The 26,295-nt window shown below is 44.8% G+C and overlaps 1 protein-coding gene across 1 annotated transcript in view; it reads right to left on the minus strand.

Moving 5' to 3' along the window:
• Positions 1-5,486: 5,486 nt before the first annotated feature.
• Positions 5,487-26,295, minus strand: part of LOC309387759 (plasminogen-like) — a 47,994-nt gene continuing 27,185 nt past the window's right edge. The window contains exons 13-19 of the mRNA XM_081944514.1: positions 26,006-26,099; positions 23,482-23,602; positions 18,101-18,178; positions 15,429-15,569; positions 10,746-10,852; positions 9,189-9,334; positions 5,487-6,191 (exon numbers count right to left, since the gene is read on the minus strand). Of these exons, the coding sequence (XP_081800640.1) occupies positions 6,030-6,191; positions 9,189-9,334; positions 10,746-10,852; positions 15,429-15,569; positions 18,101-18,178; positions 23,482-23,602; positions 26,006-26,099 (849 nt within the window). The 3' untranslated portion in view covers positions 5,487-6,029. The remainder of the gene's footprint in view (positions 6,192-9,188; positions 9,335-10,745; positions 10,853-15,428; positions 15,570-18,100; positions 18,179-23,481; positions 23,603-26,005; positions 26,100-26,295) is intronic.

Genomic DNA, 26,295 nt, shown 5'->3' on the forward strand with positions numbered 1-26,295 from the left:
GACACTAAAAGTAGTAAACTTAGCAGAGATGGCCAAAATTTCAGCGTATCTGAAGGACCACTCAGATGAGAAGTATAAACTGGACTGGAGAAGATGGATTGACTATATTCAAAACAAATACCGGACTAAAAAATTTCAGTTAGCTTATGAATGAAGGCATAAGGAATGCTACAATTTATTCAAAGCTATTTTAATAAAGGGGAAGTTAAAGCACAAAAATAGTAACATGTTATAACTAGTTAGCTTATGTTAGCGTATGGTTGTTTAATGTTTATACCCTGTATTTTGCTCTGGGAGATCGGGGGGAGGGAGGGAGGGAAGAGGGGTAGGGATGGGGGAAGAGGGAAGGGTAAGGGGGGTAATAATTGTAAAACTTATTAAAAAGTTTCAATAAAAAAATTGTATGTGGACTCAAAGAGTAATATAGCGCTTGGAGTCCTGACTCAAGAAAAGGGAAGTTGGCAACAACCCATAGCTTATTTGTCAAAACAACCTGATGGAGTATCAAAGGGATGGCCACGTTGTCTTAAAATTCTGGCAGCCACTGCTCTTCTGATTGAGGAAGCTAATAAATTGACTTTTGGCCAACCAACTACCATATATACCAGTCATGCAATTCATGGAGTATTAGAAACAAAGGGATGTTTATGGATAACTAACTCCAGAATATATAAGTATCAAGCTCTCCTCACTCAAAATCCTCAAGTGACACTGAAACAGACAAATGCCCTAAATCTGGCCATCCTCTTGCCTATACCAGGTCCTGAAGTTGAACATAATTGAAAAGTCAACTAGGAGCCTCGTGGGTGAGTCAAATGGTGGGAGAATTAAACAAGCAAATATAAGAAATCTAACAATACTGTGTGCCCCTCAGTCCACCGTTTCTGAGTACACCTAGTCATAATATTCAGGTGGGAGACAAAGTATGGGTAAAACACTGGAAAGGGGAGAACTTGAAACCTAAGCGGAAGGGCCCGTATACTGTGGTCAGGTGTTCTCCACTTGCAGTAAAGGTGTTAGAATCTAAGTCTTGGATTCACTGGACTCAAGTTAAGCCAGCAGTTGATGAGTATTGGGAGCAGACCAGGACAAAGCCTGTCCTCTAGTGATATGCTTAAAGAAGCGCCCCCTATAACTGCCCTACCGGCAACAGGCAATCAACTTACGGGGCAGAAGAGGCCTTACTGGTGTCACTCCGGAAGCTGAACCTCTACGTAAGGCTGAAAACCTGGATGAAAAGAACAACTTTTAGTATGATAAGGGAAGAATGTATTGGGTAGGATGAATATATTCTAGGGAATGGTACTCTGACCATACATAGCCATAAGTGCAGTGGGTTTGGCTTTAGTGAGTCTGGTCACTCTGGTTGTGATTTGCTGTATTAGACATTTATTCTTCTGGAATCGCCTCCATCCCAAAGAGACAGGTGTCAGGCCTGTCTTTCCGTAGTGGTGAGTTTCTTGGAGATGTAAGTGCATGGTAAACAGGTGCTGTTCCTAAAAACATTGACTGTGACAGTGGACAGGGTGAATCTCCTGGGGGCACTTATGTTTGAGGAACCATGAGAGTGGGTCCTCTGGAGTATATTAGGAGTCCTGGGACCGTGGGCATTATATTTAGCAAATAAGACTTGGCTTTGTGGATCACCCAAAACTGACGTTGCCCTTTCCCAAATCACGCCTAACCCCATCCTTCTTCCTCACGTGGTAATTCCGTTAAGTGAGTTAAAGGAATTATAACTGGATAAGCTCCTTCTAAATGTTAAATATGGGTTTTCTATGACTTTGGTTATTATTTGCCTGCTGGGTAATAAGACCCAGGTATGGATGGAATGGACATAAGAGTGAGGAATATGAATTATTTTCTCTGTCTTCATCTCTTTGCCTTGACAATTAAGAACCTGGCTCCTTTTCTGTCTCACTGAAGAGGGAGGGGAGTCGCGGGGGAGCTGCCTCAGATAAAACTGTTTGTTCTTTTATTCTGCTCTGCAATAGGAAGGAGGGGGTCTGCACATTAACAGCAAGACAAAAGTTAGCACCTTAAAACCACTAGCCAGGATGTTAGGAACAAGAATAGCTTGCTTATAAGAAAACCCCCAAAATCCACATACAGGTCGCACACTTTGCAAGATACCCATGACCTGGGGAGAAAAACAAGAAACTCCATTACAATTGTTAACTGGCATGTTTATGGCAGGGACCTTGGGGGTTTGGACTAATGAGAAGAACCACTGACTCCATGCCTTTTCTATGAACATGGCAGTGTGTTTAGAAGAAAATTGGATCTTTTTCTTATGTGGGGGAAATGAGTATGTATGTCTACCTACCAACTGGACTGGAACATGTACTCTGGTACATCTCTTCCCCATGATAGGTGTTGTCAGTGGGGAACAAACATAATTGCTTATACATTTATTTTTATTTCTTCTCTATGTAGTTTCAATTGCTTTTGTGAAAAAAACCAAGCCGCAAAATTCCAGCAAAGAAGTTTGATCTTTTGTTAATATTGCAAAGCCTATTTTCAAAGAAATATGTTCCTTACTTCAAAGGTACATATGAATAAAGGCATTCCTACAAGAAATATAGGAATTAACTCCACTTCCTATGGATTCAGAAGAACAAGCACTTGTGTATCACCTTTATCCTGATAATAATACTCTGGTGGGGATAAGATTACAGTATAAAATAGTTTCTTGATGCAGACTCAACAGGGACTTTCAAGTTAGCCTGGGGATTAGAAATTAGCTTTCTATTAGAAACAGCTTTCCATCTTTATCCTCAGCGCAGTTAGCACTACGAGCTGGTATTAAATAATCTTGAATGCACCCAGGTTCCAGAGATTAGCCCAGCCGCAGTTAGAGAGGCAAAAACTGCAGGTACTGTTAACAGTTACCTTAACAATAGTTCTTGATATGAATGAAGGCAAAAATGTGTGTCCCAGGAAAATGTTACAGGATCCAGTCTGAGTCGGTCACTGGGACCAGAGGTTTAGCCTTCCAAGCTTTCAGACTCGTGCTGGAGCCCATCCTCAGGGAACTTTTCTTTAGTAGAATGTATGTTAGAGGGGAGTGTCCTGAGGATGGGCTCCAGCATGAGTCCAGAAGCTCAGAAGACTAAACCTCCGGTCCCGTTGAGTGATATATATTCAGACTTCCTGTTTAACCAGTTAGAACACACATCCATGTGTGAGGGAACTCACCTTATCCCAGAACCTTTTATAGTGGGAAGTTGGGGAAAATGCAATTATTCTTAGAAACTCCAAGTACAAGGCATTGAGATACAAATGTGATGTATTTCTATTGTTTAGGAGGAATGTTGTTTATTTTATTTATTTATTTACTTGGTCAAACATGTATGAGATAACAGGTATAAGTATAAACATGGATATGAACACAGGAAATGGGTACGAATAAATGGCGATAGTAAGGCAAGAAGTATAGGCATGTTGGTACGCTTATGCACACCACTTACAGACCTCTTAGGAATGGGGTGAGGTCAACAGTAGACAGTTTAAGGTTAAAGTTATGGGGGGTTTGAGGATGTAACAACAGGGTTGGGTAGTGCATTCCAGGCATTGACCACTGTTGCTGAAGTCATAATTTTCTTCAATCGAGTTTGGAGCAGTTTACCTTGAGTTTGTATCTATTGTTTGCCTGCGTATTATTGCAGTTGAAGCTGAAGTAGTTGTTGATACGTAGGATGTTGTAGCAGACAATTTTGTGTACTTTGCTTAGGTTAGACTGTAGGCAGCGTAGTTCCCGGTTGTCCAAGCCCAAAATTTTGAGCCTGGTGGCATAAGGGATTCTACTGCGAGCAGAGGAGTGGAATACTCTTCTCGTGAAATACCTCTGGACTCGCTCAATTGTATTAATGTCTGATACATAGTGTAGATTCCAGGAAGACAAGCTGTATTCGAGAAGTGGTCTGGTAAAGGCTTTGTATGCCCTAGTTTGCAGTACAATTTTACCGAAGAAGAAGCTTCGCAAAATTAGATTAACAACTCTTAATGCCTTTTTGGAAATGCTGTTACAATGAGCTCTTGGGCTTAGATCGTTTGAGATGAATACTCCTAGGTCCTTGACAGAGTGAAGGTTGTCTACAAGATTGTAGAAGTGGTCTGGTAAAGGCTTTGTATGCCCTAGTTTGCAGTACAATTTTACCGAAGAAGAAGCTTCGCAAAATTAGATTAACAACTCTTAATGCCTTTTTGGAAATGCTGTTACAATGAGCTCTTGGGCTTAGATCGTTTGAGATGAATACTCCTAGGTCCTTGACAGAGTGAAGGTTGTCTACAAGATTGTATCTGCCCAGCTTGTATTTAGTTTTCTGATTTTTGTTGCCAATGTGTAAGACAGAGCATTTGTTGGTTCAGATTTGGAGTTGCTACTTGTTCAACCATTCTCTTAATTGATGTTTCTCTTAAGTTCTGTCTACTCAGCAATCTATGCTTACCGCGAATTCTTAGATATCGGAGAGATAAACTAGATACGAAGTGAGGTACAGGAACAGGGTTGTGGCTTTGCCATCTGTGGATATTTTTGAGAGGCTGGACAGCTACTCTCAAGGATTTAATTGGTTTCTTGAACATTGCAATCTTTTCAGATTCACATTCTCTGGTTGGGTCAGACAGGCATCAAGCTCACCTAGCAGGTATGGAGGGGGGAATTTAGTCTTTACTTCTTCTTCTTTTTACCATCCTCCAGAGGAAATTCCTTCCTTTCATGGTTTTAGTTGCTTTATATAAAAGTCTCTCCTGAAGCAAAAGCCAATTCAATTTTTTCACAAATACGTAACTAACATTGCTTGCGTTACAGCTGTGTACCAAATATAAAGCCAGATTAAATCTCCTCTCTGGTTTCTCTCGGAACATAGATTTGGTATTCAAAGTAGAAGAGAGTTTGCCTATTGCTTTCTCCTCCCACACCCAACAACTGGTCAAAAATTATAAACTGGCTTTGCCTAGAGAAAAGCAGTTGACCAAGCTTAAGATGTAATTTTAAATGTGCAAAAGAAAAAGTGAGTAAATTTGAGAATGCAGTTTAAAGGCTTTTGGATACTTTTGAACAAAACAAGTATGAAAGAACATGGTTATATGGCATGTTTCATTCCTAAGGCAATGTAGAAGGTTGATCATGTATTCCAAAGAGATTCCCAGCAAATCTAGATGGCCCAGACCAAGGACCTCCAAACTTGGCAACTTTTAAGACTTGTGGACTTCAACTCCCAGAATTCCCCAGCTATCATGAAAGAGTCAGAAAGGAATGTTGCACATGCATATTCAGTTATAACTTGGGTAAACATTTCTTGGTGAATTTTTACTCATGGTGCTCATGAAACTGAATGAGCAATTCATATAATGCAGCATTAAAGATATAATGCCATTTGCAGAAAGAAATGAATGGTCCACGATCATAGCCATCCAACATTGCTGTATAGAAATTTTGTAGAAATCTTTCTCCACTTCATCTTAAGAAAGAGCCTTTCTTTTTGGAACCATATTGTATCATTTTGGATACTTGGTAGGTAGGTAGATGGCATGACATGGCAGACAGACAGAAAAACAGACAACCTGGATGCCAAGTGTCCCAAAAGTCATGCTATAATACCAAGAGGTTTCCTCCTTCAGTGGCTATTTATCCTGCCAAATGCTAGCAATTCAATTTCCTCAGATTTTCTACATCATAATTAACACAGATGACTGTTCCACAAACTCAGGCACCTTGTAACCAACAGAGGTGTTAACCAACAAAGAAAGAAAGAAAGAAAGAAAGAAAGAAAGAAAGAAAGAAAGAAAGAAAGAAAGAAAGAAAGAAAGAAAGACAGACAGACAGACAGACAGAAAGAAAGAAAGAAAGAAAGAAAGAAAGAAAGAAAGAAAGAAAGAAAGAAAGAAAGAAAGAAAGAAAGTGTTGCTTACAGGATATTCATGGTATGTATTTTACATTCATGTAAATTATTTCGTTATATTGCACTTCACTTCTATTTATTCTTCTTTCTCTTTGGTGCTTTCGGCAAGAGGTTATTGGCAGCTCAATTTTCTCTTAGAATTTTTTGGATCCATGGCATAAAATGAGACACTCGCACATAAACGCCAGGTTTCATGGGCTGGGCACAGCCGAGACCCCAGGAGGTGACTCCATGTAGCACATATCTTCCTTGCTCTTCACAGACCAAAGGGCCTCCACTGTCACCCTGGAACCGAGTATTTGGAAACAATGAACCAGGAGTGCAAGAGAAATCAACATAGCCCTAAGATACGTTACACACCATTCTCACTGGATGACTTTATTGCCTGACAATCTCTTACAAAGCTAATCATTAAAAGGACTTCATGAGGGTCAAACTGGACCCAAAAGGTGGGTGTTATACAAATAACATGAACTGGATGGGTTCTTCAGTAAGAAGATATTTTATTTTATTAATTGGATTTACTCATTTAATTAATTGGTTGATTTATACAGCAACCCATCTCAGCCTATGCCTCTGGGTGTCTCCCAATACTAAAACAAATAAAAGTATATACAAAGATAAAATAAACAAGAAATCAAACAAATAGTATCCTGGAGAATCATAAAGACATCCTCAACATAGCCCGGAAACAGGCTGTGCCACATACCCACATTCAGCATTTAAAAAAGGCGTTGGTCCTTACCTGAGACGCCTCTTCTCGTAGGGTGGAGGTAGCATCCAGACTGGGTTGACCTTCATCCACTCATTGCGAGGACTGAGCCTGACAGTTAAATTAAACCACGCCCCCTGTCACTAGGCAAAAGCCCAATTCCGACGAAGGATGTCAGACTCAATGCTTCATCGCCAACCAGAAATCAGTAAATCAATGTCCAGCATAACAGTTTAAAACAATTTATTTCAGTAAAAACGTCTAAAACCAATAACACTTGTACATAGAGAAATCCGCAATGAGAGCACCCCCCCTAACAGATGTCTATAACATAGAACCAGTTCGTTATGGGAGGGGCTGGATGCTACCTCCACCCTATGAGAAGAGGCGTCTCAGGTAAGGACCAACGCCTTTTCTCCATAGTGGTGGAGGTAGCATCCAGACTGGGACGTACCAAAGTAACCCCACTCTTTCTCGTCCCGGGTGGGTCATAACTGGTTCTGTGCAGTGCTTGTCCTGTGAACAGATTGTCGCACCCTGCGGCCAAAAACTGCATCTGCAGAGGCGAAGATGTCTAGCGTATAGTTTTTAATAAACGGAGAAGGGGTAGCCCAAGTTGATGCCCTACAGATTTCAGCCAAAGATGCCTGGGCTGCCCAGGCTGCTGATGTAGCCGCACTCCTAGTTGAGTGTGCAGTCAGCCGACCTGGTACAGGTATGGATTGAGATTAGTAGGCCTTTGCAATACATGCAGCAAATAGTAGGAGAGGAGACCTTGTTACCCAATGAAGTTGGCTGAAAGGAGACAAAGAGAGCATCGGATTTCCGAGTCGCAGCCGTACGCTGTAGATAAATCTTAAGGGCCCTCCTGACATCCAAGGTGTGCCACTTGCGCTCCAGAGGATGGACCGGATTAGGACAGAAATTGGGCAAAATCACCTCTTGAGTCCTGTGGAAACAAGAACACACCTTGGGGATGAAGGAGGGGTCCAGGCGTAAGACCACTCGATCAGCATGGAAAACGCACAGCTCCTTCCTGGACGAAAGAGCCTGCAACACTGAAATCCGACGTGCCGAAGTTATGGCCACAAGGAAGGAAACCTTTAAGGACAGAAACCTGAGTGAGACCTCCCTCAGAGGTTCAAAGGAAGCCCTAGTCAATGCGTCTAGAACCTTGGTCAGATCCCAGGAAGGGTACCTATGGACCGCAGGGGGCTTGAGATTGGACGCCCCCGAGGAAGTTGCGCACCATGGGTAACTGGGCAAGGGAAGGGGACCCCCACACGCCAAGATGGGAGATATGGCCGCCACCTGTCTCCTGATGGTATTTGGAGCCAGACTTTGTCCAGACCATCCTGCAGGAACTCAAGCAGTTGTGGTATTGTGACTTGGGCAGGGTCCAAGGACTTGCCAATGCCCCAGGCACAGAAGGCCTTCCAGGTGGCATTGTAAATCCTGTCAGTGGACGGCCGTCTTGCGGCCTGAATGGTGTCAATGACCCTGGGGGAGAATCTGTCCTCCTTTAGGACGTTCCGCTCAAACACCAGGTAGTCAACTGGAACCACTGAGGGTCTGGATGTTTCAGCGACCCCTGATGGAGGGAGATCCTGTCCCGAGGGATCCTCCAGGGCCTGCCTACAGAAAGTGTCCGCAGGTCGGCGAACCAAGGCCTGCGTGGCCAGTGTGGGGTGACCAGCACCACCTCGGCCCCCTCCCTCAGAATCTTTTGCACTACCTTGGGCAAAAGGGGCAAGGGCGGGAAGGCGTACAGAAGGCCTTTGGGCCAGTGACATCTCAAGGCATCCGCCACTTCCGCCCGAGGAGCAGGGTATCTGGAAAAGAACCGTGGAAGTTGACTGTTCTGAGGGGTGGCAAACAGGTCCACCACCAGCATACCAAACCTGCCCACAATGTCCTAAAATAATGAGGGGTGCAGTTGTCCAGATTCTCGCGGCTGAGCCAGTCTGCCTACAAATTGTCCACCCCCGAGATATGTTCCGAGGTGAGGGGCAGCAAGTTCTTCTCTGCCCAAAGGCCCAGCCTCATGGCTTCGTCCATGAGAAGCCGAGATTTGGTGCCCCCCTGGCGGTTGATATGTGCCTTGGCAGACACATTGTCCGTAAGCACGAGGACATGCTTCCCCGTCACCGACGGGAGGAAGTGGCGTAGAGCCAGGTGGACCGCCCTCAACTCTATCCAGTTTATGTTGTGGGTGCGGTCCAACTGGTCCCTCTGACTCTGTGCTACCTGTGCCTGGAGGGTGGCCCCCCCAGCCGAAGAGGCTGGCATCCGTGGTAACCGTCAGGAACTCCTGTTCCTTGAAACACAGGCTGTTTGTGGACTGAGTCGGAACTGGGCTTTTGCCTAGTGACAGGGGACGTGGTTTAATTTAACTGTCAGGCTTAGTCCTCGCAATGAGTGAATGAAGGTCAACCCAGTCTAGATGTTACCTCCACCACTATGGAGAATAAATATTTTCTTTACTTGCAGAGGGAAACTTCCTCTGAGGTGGCATTTTCACTGGGGAAAAAATGAAACATCCTTGGGTTTATTGACAAGCCATATCTTACCTCACAGCTATCAGATGCACCATCAATATTACCAGCACAGAGTTCGTGGTTACAAACTCCATTATTTAGAAACTCAGGCCGGTTACACACTTTATTCTCAATGACAGGGAAGCCAGTCTCTTTAAGTAAGCCTTCTCCACCAGTTCCTTTGAAAAGCAGATGGGAAGGAGGACAAAATGAAAGGAAAACCCATACAGGATAATACAGAGAAGAAGCAACAGGGATTATTAGGAGACTGGGGGCTAAAATATCTAAATAACTGGAATTGGGCATGTCTAGTTTAAAGGACTACTGTTCCAATATCTCAGGGGTTGCCATAAAGAAGAGGGAGTCAAACTATTCTCCAAAGCACCTGAAGGCAGGACAAGAAGCAGTGAATGGAAATTAATCAAGGAGAGAAGCAACCTAGAACTAAGGAGAAATTTCCTGACAGAATAATTAATCAATGAAACAATTTGCCTCCAGAAGTTGCAAAAACTCCAACACTGAAAATTTTAAAGAAACATTTGGACAAACATTTGTCTGAAATCATATAGGGTTTCCTGCTGGAGCAGTGGGGTGGACTAGAAGACCTCCAAAGTCCTTTCTTACTCTGTTATTCTGTATGCTTCCTGATTTGGTAAGAATGGGATCAGATTCCTCTAGCTTTTTTTTAATGGAAATGTTACTTAAAGCTTCAGGATGCAGGCATAATTTGTCCATGGTATAAAATGAAACCAATAATATTCTAATATGATCAAGGAAGCTTCATCATCACCAAGTATGGCAATATATAAAAAAGTCCCTTTTTACCACCCTGTTAATCTCTAAAAATTTCATGTGACTACTACCTTGCAGCTCAGAAACTAAACAAGTGTAACGTTTTTCTGCCATCTGGTGGTCAATTGGATCTTACAGCCCAAATCTATTTGGGGTAATCCTCATTTACCAATCACCAGTGGAAAGTGCTTTTTCCACTTGTGCAAAGGTTTCCTTTGCTTTACAGACTTGTGAAGGTCATAAATGTGAGGAGTTGTCACAAAGTTCCTTTTTCATCACTGTCATAACTGCAAATGGTTACTAACGACCATTAGACTTAACCAAGTATTTTGCTAAATATTTTCCTATTAAAATTATATGGCCGCCCCTGTTAAAAACAGAAATGTGTCTAATTTGTGTGGTGCTGTATAGTCTCTAATACAAATAGAACTCCTTTCCTTGTTGAATTAAAACTGATCTCTACCTCAGCCATCCCTGTGATGGAATTTACCTGTCCAAGAACCATCCATAAGCTTGAAACATCCTATTGTAAAATACATCCCATGAATAAAGTTTTTTTTTTCAAATCTCCCATAGTGAATAAATTTTGTTTGTGACCAGACAATAAATATGAAAGCATTCATTCGTTCATTCATTCCAAGTCTCCAGATGTATGGAAGATAAAATCCCTCAATAAAAATCAATAAAAACTCATCCATTTTATATCCATCAATTAAAAAAGATGGGAAGGGGAAAGGAAGACATGTGAAAACAGAATGGTGGGTTCTTTGAATTTTTAACCACTCTGAGGTCTCTCACCTTTTGTGTCTCCCCATCCTGTGACATAACATTCTGTTCCACCTGCTACAACAACGTTGGCTGAAGGCAAGCAGACTGGAATGACTTCATTGGTGATCTGTATTGGGCTGGGAGAAAAACGATATTGACGCTCTTTTCATTCTAGGCACATTGAACTTCAGAATTTGATCTCTAAAATGAATATAAACATAAGCATTTCCATAAATGCAGTAGCTATAATTGAGCATTGTATGGTATGAGCAAGTATCATATAGCTCCCTTTTTCAGTCTGTTCTTCAAGTCAAAGAACTCTTGCTACTGCAGTCCCTTTCTGAAAGAAAGATAATCTCGTATAACAGTTAAGAGGGTTGCACTCCATAATTAGCCTTGAGACATCCTATATAAAAACATTGTCTCCTTTGATATAATGGAATGATCATCTTTGATATAATGAAATTGAATCTTAATGTTGTATGAATAAAGAATTAGAAACCATTAATTAGCTTCAGCATCATTGTAGCCTCTAGTGCAGTGTTTCTCAACCTTGGCAACTTTAAAGTGGATGGGCTTCAACTCCTAGAATTCTCCAGCCAGCCAAGAATCATTGTTCTCCTGTGTCTTTTGTGAAGTCAACCTGCCTTTATGCTATTTGACCTTGTCAGCTATTTTCCAGCAAAACAACCACAAATATCTCAGCGGGTTTTCTCAAGTGAGCTGAAAGAAGCCTGGATTTTGAAATAAGATACAGGTAATCATTGACTCATGGTCCAGCTGTGTAAACAAGACAGTTGTTAAATGAATTTTGCTGCATTTTACAACCTTTCTTGCTGCAGTTGTTAAGTGAATCACTGTAATCTGGCTACCCCATTGACTTTGTTTGTTAAAAGGTAACAAAAGGTTATCACAAGCCCCTGGGACATTGCAACTGTCATAAATATGAGTCAGTTTCCAAGCGTCTGAATTTTGATCTTATGACTATGGGGATGCCACCATTGTTGTGAGGGTGAAAAATGGTCATAAGTAACTTTTTTCAGTGCTGTTGTGAATTTGAACAGTCATTAAACAAACTCTTGTAAGCAGAGGACTTCCTGTATTTACACTTCTCTGGAAGCAAAGGAGCAGGAAGATATATCAAGGTTAGTGGTGGTTGGAGAGAAAGAAAAAGACAAATTGTGGAAACTCCCCAAATTTAAGGTGGAATCTACCCAAAGACAAAATTTCCAGGAAGTGCATTGTCTATTCCAGAGTGAATTTATTCTCTAGAGCAATGTTTCTCAAACTTGTCAATTTTAAGATGTGTGGACTTCAACTCCAAAATTCTGGGAAACATTTCTGGGAGTTGAAGTCCACACGTAAGTTACCAGGTTTGAGAAGCACTACTCTAAGAGGAATTGGGAACAGATAACCAAGAACTGGAGAAACATTAATTTGTGTGGAGGGAGTGCTATGCATCCCACCTTGAGCTCTTGGAAGAAAGGAAGGACATAAATCTAAGAAACAAATAATGCAAACACCTGGTAGAAGAACTCTGTGTTTTTATCTTTAGTGGACCTAAACTTAAGTACGGTGCAATAAAAGCTCTAAGTATGCTGTTGTTATAGATTGCTTCCTATATAATTACTGCTAAAGCCAAATTTGAAGTTAATGTTCTTCCTTCTAAATTGTACGCAAACCAATCATTATCAATTTTTAAAAAAAGAACTATATGGATACTCTTCCATCCTAGAAGCTTATCCCAGTTGCAATGATTTTGTCCATAACAACAATGCAACTACCTAAACGCAGAGGCATGGTGTGCATGAATAAATTTGGACCAGAGGTGGGTTCTGGGCCCGGCGTCCTCCACATGAATGTATGGGGCGTGCGCACACACACACACACACACGTTGCGTGCGCATGCATCTTACCTTCCAGTGACGCCTCTGCAATCCTCCGTGATGCTCCAGTTGCTCGGAGGAGCATTGCGCAGGCGCTGTATGAACCATGCGCATGTGCGCAAACGTCGAACGCTTTAAAGGACAGGTAAGGAGCTCGGGCGGGTGGGCCCTCCGGAGCACCGTACCGGAATGGTACCCGGTGCTCCGGGCAGGCTCCGGTACTCCCGTACCAGGGCGTACCGCCTGCAACCCACCACTGATTTGGACATTACTTGTCTCCGACCAGTGGACGAGTGATCTGGGAATAGGGGATTTAGCCATCATGCCCCTGTCATGGTCAGATCACTCACTTCTCCAGCTGGACTTCCCTGGCGCTACCCCCCGCCGCGGGGAGGCGGAACCAGATTGTCCTAGATGGTTCCGCCCCAGGCGTCTGATGGAACCAGATAGGTTCCAGGCGGAGCTTGGGCCACCTCCTGCAGACCTGTCCCGCTCCCGGGCAGAGGATCTGGTAGCTGCATGGAATAATGCGGCTGCCGGAGCCTTAGACCGGGTTGCGCCTTTGCGGCCTCTCCGGTGGCAACGATCGACCCGGGCTCCCTGGTTTAACGGGGAGCTAAGGGCGATGAAACGCCACAGGAGACGCCTAGAGAGCAAGTGGAGATCCTCCCGCTCCGAATCTGACCGAACACAGGTAAGAGCCTATTTAAGGACCTACCTTATGGCAATAAGAGTGGCCAAACGCCGATATTGTGCCACCCTTATTGCGTCCGCAGAGAACCGCCCTGCTGCCCTGTTTTGGGTGACCCGCTCCCTTCTGTCACAGGGGCAGCGGGATCCCCCCTTGCAGGGCAGGGCAGAGGAATTCGGAGAATACCTGCAGGATAAAATTGATCAGATCCGGAAGGAATGGATCCCCTTCAGTGCTCCAGGGGGGGCGTCCGAGGCGAGTCTTGAGAGACCACACTGGGAGGATTTTGACCCTGTTGTCACCGAAGATTTGGACAGGTTGCGCGGGTGACTGCGAGCCACCACATGTTTACTGGACCCGTGTCCCTCCTGGCTTGTATTGGCATCCTGGGAGGGCTCACGAGGCTGGCTACTGGGACTGGTGAACGCTTCGTTGAGTGAGGACCTTCTACCAGCCACCTTGAAAGAGGCGGTGGTGAGGCCCCTGCTCAAGAAGCCTTCTCTGGACCCAATGGAGCTAGCAAATTATCGTCCTGTCTCCAACCTTCCTTTCTTAGCGAAGGTTGTTGAGAGTGTGGTGGCTCAGCAGTTCCCGCGTCACCTGGAGGAATCTGATTATCTAGACCCGCGCCAGTCCGGCTTCCGACCCGGACACAGCACGGAGACGGCCTTGGTCGCGTTGGTGGATGATCTCTGGAGGGCAAAGGATAGGGGTTGCTCCTCTGTCCTTGTCCTATTAGACCTCTCGGCGGCTTTCGATACCATCGACCATGGTATCCTATTGCGCCGTCTGGAGGGGTTGGGGGTAGGAGGCACCGTGTTGCGGTGGTTCCGCTCCTACCTCTCTGGCCGGACGCAATGCGTGTTGGCAGGGGAGCAGAGGTCGACCCCGAGGCCCCTTACTTGTGTGGTCGCGCAGGGGTCGGTCCTCTCGCCTCTCCTGTTCAACACATATATGAAGCCGCTGGGCGAGATCATCCGTGGTTTTGGGGTGGGATACCACCTGTACGCTGACGACACGCAGCTGTACATTTCCACCCCAAACCACCCCAACGAGGCCGTCGAAGTGATGTCCCGGTGTCTGGAAGCCGTGCGGGTCTGGATGGGGGACAACAGGCTCAAGCTCAACCCCTCCAAGACAGAGTGGCTGTGGCTTCCGGCTTCCCGGTTCAACCAGTACATCCCATCTCTGGCCATCGGGGACGAGCAATTAGCCCCGGTGGAACGGGCGCGCAATTTGGGCGTCCTCCTAGATGCCCGGCTGGCTATGGATGACCATGTGGCAGCCGTGGCGAGGGGGGCGTTCCACCAGGTTCGCCTAGTGCGCCAATTGCGACCCCTTTTGGACCGGGATGCCCTGCGCACAGTCACTCACGCGCTGGTGACGTCCCGCCTGGACTACTGCAATGCTCTCTACATGGGGCTCCCCTTGAGGTGCACCCGGAGATTGCAGTTGGTCCAGAATGCAGCCGCGCGGGCAATTATGGGGAGAACAAGGTTCTCCCATACAACACCTCTCCTGCGCGAGCTGCACTGGCTTCCTGTGGCCTACCGGGTGCGCTTCAAGGTGTTAGTTACCATCTTTAAAGCGCTCCATGGCACAGGGCCTAGTTACCTGCGGGATCGCGTTCTGCCCCACACATCCCTGCGACCCATTCGCTCGCACAGAGAGGGACTTCTCCGGGTGCCGTCCTCCAGAGAGTGTCAGAGGGCAGCGCCCAGGACTAGGGCCTTCTCTGTGATAGGCCCTACCCTTTGGAATGACCCCCCCCAGACATTAGGACAACAACTGACCTCCGCTCCTTCCGTATGAAACTTAAGACCCACCTGTTCTGACTAGCCGGCCTGTCTTAATTTAGAGCTTCTCCACCTCTTGGGCATTTTTAATTGTTAATTGTTAATTTTTAAATTTTAACTATCATTGGGGTTTAGTGTACGTCGCCCCGAGTCCCCTGGGGGAGAGGGGGCGACTAAGAAGTCAAATAAATAAATAAATAACTTCAGATTACCATTGTACCATAGTGAAACTGGATCAATTCAAATGTCATTTTAGAAATGCTCCTATATTCACACCAAGGGGTTTTGGAATGGAGGGTAGAGAGATTATTAAAGATAAATATTGTCACCCAAAGGATACCTGCTTAATTTCAGCAAGGCAATGTCTTCCCCATGTGGTTCTTTCAATATTTTCACAATGCTGCGATGTTGGGCAGATGGTTCTAAGGCTGCTTCTGTGTGCAGGCCGAGCGACACTGTGTAATAATTAAGTTCTGATGACCTACAAAAGACAAATACCCCAGGTGAGAATATCTTCATAGATCCACAACTTAGGCAGATAAGAAGAGGACAATTCAATGAGAATTTCTGAAGACTGGAACCATAGGTGGATCCATGTTATGCACGCCTGCAGGGAGGACAAATAGGGCCAGGCTAACTCTGAGAAAAGTGAAAAAAACTGTGCTGGACTTAACAAGCTAAATGACTCGAAATCACTGTTTCATTCTGAATATTTGGGGGAATGATGGAAAACCAGAATATCAAATACCAAGCATCAGATGCCAATGGTTATTTAATTATATTCGCTTACTAAATGACACTGATTGTTGTTAATCTACAATCTATGCATCATTGGTTGGAGCTATTTCTTCTTTGCTGAGAAACAAAGGAAGCAGAAACACCAAGCCAGGTCACTATTCCATACTATACAGCTCAGTATTACCCCTGTGCCACTTGGCAAGTGGTTTCCAAGGCTTTAGATGCAGGCCCTTGCCAGCCCTGGACAGAAATGCCAATGAAGTACTGACACCGGCCTTTTCTGTACCCAAAGCTGGATCTTCTCATCCTGGAGCTACAGCCTTTTTCCATGTGTAATTACTCAGAGACAGTAGCTGAGAAAATGTATGAGGGGTTCTTGGTTTTCTCTGAGCTTGTTGACCCAAACTAGGCAACTTCATCACTGCTAGTAAGGAGTGAGGTTTGCTCTCAGTTTATATTCTAATGCAGGGTTGTCCAAACTTGGCAACTTTAAGACTTGTGGACTTCAACTCCCAGAATTCCCCAGCCAGCTCTGCTGGCTGGGGAATTCTGGGAGTTGAAGTCCACAAGTCTTAAAGTTGCCAAGTTTGGACACCCCTGTTCTAATGGCTTGGTGGAGGTGGTCTTAGAGATTCTTTGATCGGGCTATTTACTGTTAACAATCGTGATCAATATCTGTAGCTCAGGTGTAGGATGAGGGTGAAGATTCGTTTTACGAGCTTGTGGGTTGCTTTCCGAGTATTTCATTACCTCTTTTTGTTTACTGTTTATATTTTTGTTTACATTCATGTTTACATTTTTGTTTACTGTTAACTGGTTTGGTCATTCCTTGATTGAGGTATTGTTTATTTCTTGTCGGTCTTTGTGTTAATCTACGCTTGGCTAGGTACTGACTGCTGATGGGAAGGTGTTTTTGTCTTTTTGTTCCCTTTTGGGATTATTGATACCTATATCTGTGTTTGTGTCTATATGACTATTTTAGAGAAAAAATAGTCCGTCCCATTTGCCATCAGGTTCTTCTGGGAACCCAGTTGGTAGGTATGGCAGGCCACAAAAGAGATGTTTACACACATCACAAAGCCATATGCAAACAAATCATACTATGGTTTGGAACAAACTGTGAACCAAGCCATAATCTGTAATCTATAAGGAAGTCTTGCTGTCAGTCGGTCATGTCCAATGGGAAGCTTTCCAATTTTGTTAACAGCATATTAATTCTCAGACATTACACATTGCTTTCTTCTGATTTCTGGTTCTAGTTTTCCTTTTTTCCTCAAATAGTTTCCTAAGAGTTGATAAACTTGTATAACATTGCAATTTCTAGTGGCATCTGTACATCCAACAGTTTGCCAGCTACAAACAGATTACAAACTTCTGCTCTCAGAATTGCATTGAAGGATGGGCCATAAACCATTCAGATAATCAAGAGTGAATTAAACCCTGAGCATGGCTAATGCTAAACTAAATGGCATATTTGTCATAATGGCAAAATGGTAGATTTGCCATAATCTGACAAATACCTGCTAGGATTAATATAACAAGCCCAGGTTACCACAAAATGGCCCAAAATAGACATAGAAAGCTCTAACTCCATGATGGTGAACCTATGGCATGTGGAGCCCTCCCAGCTCAGCTCCACTGCGCATGTGCACACACCACCTGCCGGCCAGCTGGCTTTTGGGTCTCTGCTGTGCATGTGTGGGGGAAGGGACGCATGCGAGAGATGCGTGTGCATGTGCAGGGGTGGGGTGGGGTTGCATGTAAATCTGCGGGGGTGGGGGAGCATGAGGGTGCACTCCCCCCACAGCCCATTTTTGGTCCCAGGGAGGCCTGCGAAGACCAAAACGGGACATGAGGGGTTTCATGAGCGGTGAGACGGGGGGTATCGCAAACGCATTGCATAATAGGTTTGGGTACACACATGCATGCTGTGGCACACAGACACTTTTGACACAAAACGACAAAAAGTTAGCCATCACTGCTCTAACTCTTTGCTGCTAACTGATAGTCATCTGAATTTCTGCAGCCCAGATACAATAGTCTAATTAATATCTACTACATCCTGGTGTTTTCTAGCTATGGAGTGACTACAACTCCCAGAATTCCCAGGTTGTGAATTTTGCCAGTTGACATTTCAACCCTTTGCACAATAGTATTGGATTGGTAAAATCTGATCTCTTGCTCAAGGGAAGTTTTGTTTTTATTCATCATATTTTGAAGCTGCCAATCATCCTCACAAAGGGACTCTGGGCAATGTGCAAATAAATGTTTTACTTGTTTAAACAGTGAGTTGCTGTCAGAACCCATTGTGGCTGTATTAAGGTACCTCCACAGTAATGTCGTTTGTCAACACTGAAAAAAAAAGAAAACATAAGATTAATTATATAGTAAACTAGCCGAATACTCATGCTCTGCTACAAAACTATGTGACCGGGCTTGATAAATCTACATTTACAGCTTTAAAAATTAATGAGTAGTTACAATCGGCCTCTCCTCTCCCCCACAGAAACCTCCCCTATCCTAACCCCTTCTCTCCCTCAGGCTTGCCCCACAAAAACCTAGCCTTTGCTATCCTCTCCCTCAGGTTTACCCCACAGAAGCCTCTCCTATCCTATCTTCCTTCTCTCTCTCAGGTTTGCTGGACAGAATTCTTCCCTATCCTATCTCCTTCTCTCCCTCAGGCTTGCCCCACAGAATCCTTCCCTATCCTATCCCCCTCCATCCCTCAGGCTTGCCCCACAGAATCCTCCCCTATCCTATCTCCTTCTCTCCATCAGGCTTGCCCCACAGAATCCTCCCCTATCTTATCCCCTTCTCTCCCTCAAACTTGCTCCACAGAAACCTTTCCTATCCTATCCCCCTTCTCTCCATCAGCCTTGCCCCACAGAATCCTCCCCTATCTTATTCCCTTCTCTCTCTCAGGCTCCCCTCCAAACTCCCAGCCAGCAGGCCAGATGAGTCACGTGCTGGGCATGCCCAAGTGGCAATTTGAGCAGAGATCTTTTCAGTTGGGGAGGGTGTGTGGAGTTCCTTAGCATCAGAGCATGTTAATAATAATATCACAAATATTAATGATCTGATGGTCACTTCAAAAAATCCTTTCTAGGCCAGCACCTAGAAGCCAAGAGGAAAATATGTGCCACATTTCAAGTTTGTAGGCTTTAGAGTTCTGGAGTTTTTGTGATGTGGCATGAGTGGTTTTCATTTATAGATAGATAGATAGATAGATAGATAATTCACATAGAAATCAGAAGCTGTTCATTCATTATTCAATCTCCTTATTTTCAAGCATTACACAAAGCTAATAACAGCATCCATGAAATGGCTTAAATTTACAACAGTTCACAACAAACTGTGTGGCATTTCTTTTCTTTCTTCTTTGAGACTAATAAATTCAGAGTGTGAAGCCATATTTGCAGAGCATTATCTTGTACTACCTTAACTATTAGAAGATTTATAATGGGTTTGGGCTTTATGGATCTATCATTCAAAGTGATATCTAAATTAACAATGTATTACAAGCAGATGAGAGACAGATGCAAACCATTAGGGAAGGCAACAATGGAATGCAAAAAGCAATGTTTCAATAGTACAAGGTAAATGTTAAAAGAATAATAATTGCTCATGATTCTGTTCTAAACAGGGACAGAATTGGGTAGTGCTTGGATGGGAGACCACCTGGAGATCTCACAGTTACATGCTAGACTTGGGAGTTGAAGGTATTGGCAAACCACTTCCAGGTATTGCCAACAAAACATGGATATAAAGTTCCCGGGAGTTAAATATCATTTGAGAGGGCCTTTACATTTATTATTGTTGTTGTTGTTTCTCTTACTGTTATTCCGAACACACTGTATAGAGCCGTGATGGCGAACCTATGGCACGCATGCCACAGGTGGCACGCAGAACCATTTGTCAGGGCACGTGAGGTGCTGCCCTGTCAGCTGGCCAGCGCACATGCGTGCGCTGGCCAGCTGAGTTCACCCTTTTTTAAAGCCATTTTTCACCCTCCCCAGGCTCCAGAGGCTTTATAGGAGCCTGGGGAGGGCGAAAAGAGCCTCCCCCGCCACCCTGGAGACCGTCCGGAGGCTTCATGAGCTTCCCTGATGCCTTCGGAGCGCTCAAAACGACCCTCCGAGCAAACCGGAAGTCACTTCCGGTTTGCTCGGAGGGTTGTTTTGAGCGCTCCAAAGGCTTCAGGGACTGTCCGGAGGCTTACCTGAAGCCTTCAGAATGCTTAAAACGACCCTCCGAGCAAAAGCCTCTGGAGCCTGGGGAGGGCAAAAAAAGCATGTAAAAATGGGGGGTCGCACCTGTAGTGCGTGCATGCACACTGGGGGGTCGCGCATTGCATTATGGGTGCGACACGCCCGCACCCGACCCCCCTGCGTTCCCCCCACTTATGGCACGTGAGCCAAAAAAGGTTTGCCATTGCTGGAATAGAGTGAGGTCCTTTCACCATTGCTGAATTGAAATGTTGTTATCAACTGATCAATGACTTGGGAGAAAACCATACCAGAATGAAAGTTGTAACCACTCCTAGTCCTGTCTCTGCTGTTACTTCTATTGAAGTCAATGTAAACAGCTGACTCTCTTCCAGAAAGCTGAGTGACAAAGTCCAGGATATTTCATACCCTTTCAGACTTTGGAGCAGAATCACAATATGAGGAGAAATACTATTTTAATAAAGGTATAGTTAAGGGCAATTTAAAAGATGGAACCAACATCATGGAGAGGTGGCAGAAATGATGTTGCCACTGTATGATGTTGGGTTATGGTTAGATGCAGCAGAGGAAAGATCCTGAGTGATGCAACATTGCACAATTAACTTCTCTCTTCCTCATGGTGAGGATAAAGCAGGTTACCCCCTGATCTGATTTGACATTATTTGACATTCCTGGCTTACCCAGGTGTGGTCATTAAGTGAGTGGAGCAAAAGAACTGCTTGCTGAAACTCTCCCCTCCATGGGCAGAAGAGAACTCGAGTGAGGAGCTGGAGAAAAGAATCTGCATTTTCATGACTGAATTTCTTTGAGCATCTCTTTTCCAGCTCATTGCCACAATTTCCTTTCTACCTGCCAGAGAACTCTGCCCCAAGTGGCTGAAATCAATCTATCAGCTAGAGCTTTTGCTCTCAATGAGGCTGAATGAAGAAGTCCCTTCATGACAGACTATTTTCACCCAACCCCTTTGGGAGAAAAAACACTGCCTGATGGTGAGACTCGGCCTCTCTGGCATTTTTTGAGAATGTGGTGGCGCAGCAATTTCCACGACACCTTGACGAATCCGAATATCTAGACCCACGCCAGTCCGGCTTCCGACCCGGACGCAGCACAGAGACAGCCTTGGTCGCGCTGGTTGATGATCTCTGGAGGGCCAGAGATAGAGGTTGCTCCTCTATCCTGGTCCTATTAGATCTCTCAGCGGCTTTTGATACCATCGACCATGGTATCCTATTGCGCCGGCTGGAGGGGATGGGAGTCGGAGGCACCGTTTTACGGTGGTTCGGCTCCTACCTCTCCGACCGGTCGCAATGTGTGTTGACAGGGGGGCAGAGGTCGACCCTGAGGCCACTCACTTGTGGGGTGCCACAGGGGACGGTCCTCTCGCCCCTCCTGTTCAACACATATGTGAAGCCGCTGGGTGAGATCATCCGTGGTTTTGGGGTTGAGTACCACCTCTACGCTGATGATACTCAGCTGTACGTTTCAACCCCAAACCACCCCAGTGAGGCTGTCGAAGTGATGTCCCGGTGTTTGGAAGCCGTCGGGGTCTGGATGGGGGACAACAGACTCAAACTCAACCCCTCCAAGACTGAGTGGCTGTGGCTACCGGCACCTCGGTTCAGTCAGCTAATTCCAACGCTGACCATAGGGGGCGAGCAGTTGCCCCCTGTGGAATGGGCGCGCAATTTGGGCGTCCTCCTAGATGCCCGGCTGTCAATGGACGATCATGTGGCAGCCGTGGCAAGGGGGGCGTTCCACCAGGTTCGCCTGGTGCGCCAATTGCGCCCCCTCCTGGACCGGGATGCCCTACGCACGGTCACTCATGCACTGGTGACGTCTCGCCTGGACTACTGTAACGCTCTCTACATGGGGCTTCCCTTGGGACGCGCCCGAAGACTGCAGCTAGTCCAGAACACAGCCGTGCGGGCGGTCATGGGGAGTACCAGGTACTCCCATGTGACACCACTCCTGCGTGAGCTGCACTGGCTGCCTGTGGTCTTTCGGGTGCGTTTCAAGGTTTTGACCACCATCTTTAAAGCGCTCCATGGCATAGGGCCCAGTTACCTGCGGGATCGCATCCTCCCACATACGTCCCAGCGGCCAATTCGCTCTCACAGAGAGGGGCTTCTCCTGGTGCCGTCCGCTAGGCAATGCCAGCAGGCGACGCCAAGGAGTAGGGCCTTCTCTGTGATGGGCCCAACCCTCTGGAATGACCTCCCCCCCGACATCAGAACCACCACCGACTTCCGCTCCTTCCGGCAGAAACTAAAGACTCACCTGTTTCGACTGGCTGGCCTGGCATAATTTCAACGCCTATCTCCTGGCATTTATATTTTACTGGTTTTTAAGGGTATTATTCTATAGTCTTAATTTTATTGGGTATTGGGATCTTAATGTCTGTTTATTTTAATTATTTATTAGCAATACAGTCCTGCACATCTTTTATCCTCCTCTTATGCATCTATCCATTTTATATTTGTATATATATATTTTCCATGTAGTAATTTTAATTGTTTTAATTTTGTTCTTTGACATGGACTGTACACCGCCCCGAGTCCCTTTCGGGAGAGGGGGCGGTCTATAAGCGCTAATAAATTGAATTGAATTGAATTGAATTTTGTTCTGAAGGAGACTGGCTGAAAAAGGTCCATTCTGGAAACCCAGGCAGAAATCCAAGCTTGGATTTCAGGAGGGACCTTTTTCAGTCAGCTTCCTGGAACCAGCCAGGTGGCAATGGCTTGTGGCTTTTCCTGCTGGCTTCCCTGATGACTTTCTGGGGAAGCCAGCAGGGAAGACTATAAATGGGGATCACATGATCATGAGGCACTTGGAAAGATGTCATGAGTATGAATGCTTGCCAAATGCATCGATCACAATTATGTGACTATAGGCGTAATGCAAGCTCAGGTGAAGATTACAAATTCCTTTGTTCAGCATTGTTATAATTTTGAATAGTTGCTGAACAAATGGTCATTAAGGGTTTCCTGCCTAGGCAGGGGGTTGGACTAGAAGACCTCCAAGGTCCCTTCCAACTCTACTATTGTATTGTATTGTATTGTAAGTAAGGACAATCTGTATAGAGAAACTAGCTTTGGCAAGGAAAGATGGACTACTATTTACAACTTTGGAGAAAATAATCTGGTCCCTTTAAAAAAAAACTATAAGCAAGTTCATTGAAAAGTTTCAAATAAGGAAGGTACAAGCCCTGAGCAATAAATAGAATATAACAACAGAGATCTTTGCTTATTGGGTGGATGAGAAATATAATAAATATAATAAAATAATCCTATTATTTATTTATCTATATCTCATCTTTATTATTTTTATAAATAGCTAGAGGTTGCAAATGTACCTAATATTACTTCCGCCTCCTATTTTACCTACAAGAGCAGTATGTAAGATATTTATATTATATATTATATTTAATACTCAATACGGAGACTCATCTGCCAGGGCCAAGAATGAGGATTTGAAACACAACCACCAACAACTCTTCCATAACATAGACGTGGTGGATATTTGGCTCTTCCACACCCATCATCGGGAACAGCTGAAATACAAATGGGAGAGATGTAAGATATGCACACTATAGTAAAGGTTCAATAATTATTTCCTTTAATGAGGAATCCGGAGAATTGCCTTTGTTTGTGAAAGAATAGGTCCAAAGGTTAAGAGTTATTAATTTTATCAATAGCTGAGGCCTGAAATAGGTCAGTTGGGATATCTGAAGAGAACAGTGGTGGGTTTCAAATTTTTTTAGTACCTATTCTGTAGGTGTGGCCTGTTTTATGGGTGTGGCTTGGCGGTCATGTGACCGAGTGGATGTGGGCCAACTTGGAAAATGTGGTGAACTCACTTAACAACGCTCTTGCTTAGCAACCAAAATTTTGGGCTCAATTGTGGTCATAAGTTCTCTTTCTTTTTCTTTCCTTCCTTCTTTCTTCCTTTCTTTCTTGTTTTCTTTTTTCCTCTCTGTCTTTCCTTTCTTCCTTTCTTTCTTTCTCTCTTACTTCCTCTCTCTCATACACACACTTCCCTTCCCATTATTTTCATAGATATATTCTATAAACTAAAACAGGTGGCCAATAAATCCTATGATCACGGCATTCTGTGTCCTACAAGCCAATTCACAGAGCTCCCAATTCAGCCTCTTACCGCTCTGGGGGTTAACTGAATATGGTTAATCGTCCTGTTATCTCTTGGCCTTAGTTCCCGCCTTTTTAGCAGAGTGACAGAGAGGGCTAATTTCAAATGACTTTTTTTTCCTTTTGCCAAAGCCAGATTTCTCTGCCGCTCGATGGGTGACCTGATGGGTGTCCAAAGGTGTTGGGCATGCCACAGAAGGCACGCACGTCATGCACATGCACATACACACAAACACACACACAATGTGCATGTGTAAGGGGGACTGGATCAGCTGCGAGGCTGGAAATCCATGCAGAGAAAGGAAAAATGCATGGTTCCCCCCGCCAAATTGTAAATGAGGCGGCTGTGAAAAAGAAGGGAGCAGCATGCGCCACGTGGGCTTGTCCAACAGCTGAAGAAGGAACAGGAGGCGAGGATTTGGCTGTTGGACAAGCCCATGTGGCTTGGGAGAGGATGCATGCAGAGGGAGGAAAAACACATGGATTCCCCCACTATTGGAAATGAGGCGGCTTTCAAAGAGAAGGGAGCGCACGCCATGTGGGCTTCTCACAACAACCAAATCCTCACCTCCTGTTTCTTCTTTGGCTGTTGGACAAGCCCACGTGGTGCATGCACGCTGCTCCCTTCTCTTTGACAGCTGTCTCGTTTCCAAGGGGGGGGATCCATGCAGAGGGAGGAAAAACACATGGATTTCTTCCCCAACCCCATTGGAAACCAGGCAGCTGTCAAAGAGAAGGGAGAATGCAACATGTGGGCTTCTCCCAATCCTCCACTCTGGCAAAGGAAGTGGGTGGGTGGGGCAAGCCTGTTGCAGACAGGTGGGGCGAGTGAGCGGCGACTGGGCGGGCAGGGGGAGCAAGCGGGGGAGGGCAGACCAGGGGAGAGAGCGTTCTGGTACGGGGCCTCCCGAAGCTCAGGTACGGGAAGGCACACTAAATTTCACGAAGTGGTACCCGCGTACCGTTGCATACCGGCTGAAACCCACCCCTGGAAGAGAATGATATGCACCATGTGTTTGTGTATGATGCGGTAAGGATAGGGAATTAGAGATGGCTGCTGTTATCAAAACAACCTATTTAGCTCAGCATCGAAAACTCTTTGGAATTTTTTAGTGTAAACCATGGAAACACTTTGATTGTCATCATGCATCAAAATCATAGAGAGGTAGTCATATGGATGGATGGATGATAACTCAATATAGTTGATAGATTATATGATAGATAGATAAATAGATAGATAGACAGACAGACAGAGATGATAGATATACCTAGATACTGATAGATAGATAAATGATAGATCAGAGAGAGAGTTGATATAAAATGTTTTAAATGAAATTGAGAAATCAACAATGGGAACCAGCAGTCTAACTACTGGCTGCAGCCTTTATCTTCTTCAGCAGTTAATCATTAAGAAAAATAAGCCTGTGTTTAGAGCATCAAGGCCAGTCGGGGGAGCTCTCAATTATTTCACTCCAACATTCAACTTTACTTTTATTGAGCCTTAATGTCTTGTCGGTTAAGCAACGGACAGGCAGAGGGGCACCATTGTTGGGCAGTGCTTAGGACAGAAAATCAATCTGGACCACCCTTACATCTAAATTGCTCAACTGAATGTGGGCAGAAGAATTTTGGGCAGGGAGAGTAAATTATATAGTAAAAAGCAGAATAAGAGAAGATGATAAAAAATTAAATAGTCATTGCCAGTTATGGTCATCACATTGTGGCCTCATCCATCATTTATTTCTCACTAAACATGGATTTCTCCCTCCCCCCCCCCCAAATAATACACTTATTAATAGTGTACTTACAGCACTGTGGAACATCACAATATTCCCAGACTGTTTCTTCATCTGTTGTATAGCACCAAGGACCGCTTGTATCACCATCAGGATTTCTGCAGTACTATAAAGAAATAAAGTAATACTGTATCTTCTCTGAAAATAAGACCCAACTAGAAAATAAACCCTAGCATGATTTTTTAGGATGCTTGTAATGTAAGTCCCTACCCACCCACCCCAAAAAATAAGTCAGTTAACATCATCAGCCAAACGGATGCATTTTGGACTGCATTTTCCCCAAAATAAGACCTAACTGGAAA

The sequence above is a fragment of the Natrix helvetica genome (assembly GCF_964273705.1).
Source record: "Natrix helvetica genome assembly, chromosome: 2".
NCBI classification, from domain to species: Eukaryota; Metazoa; Chordata; class Lepidosauria; order Squamata; family Natricidae; genus Natrix; species Natrix helvetica.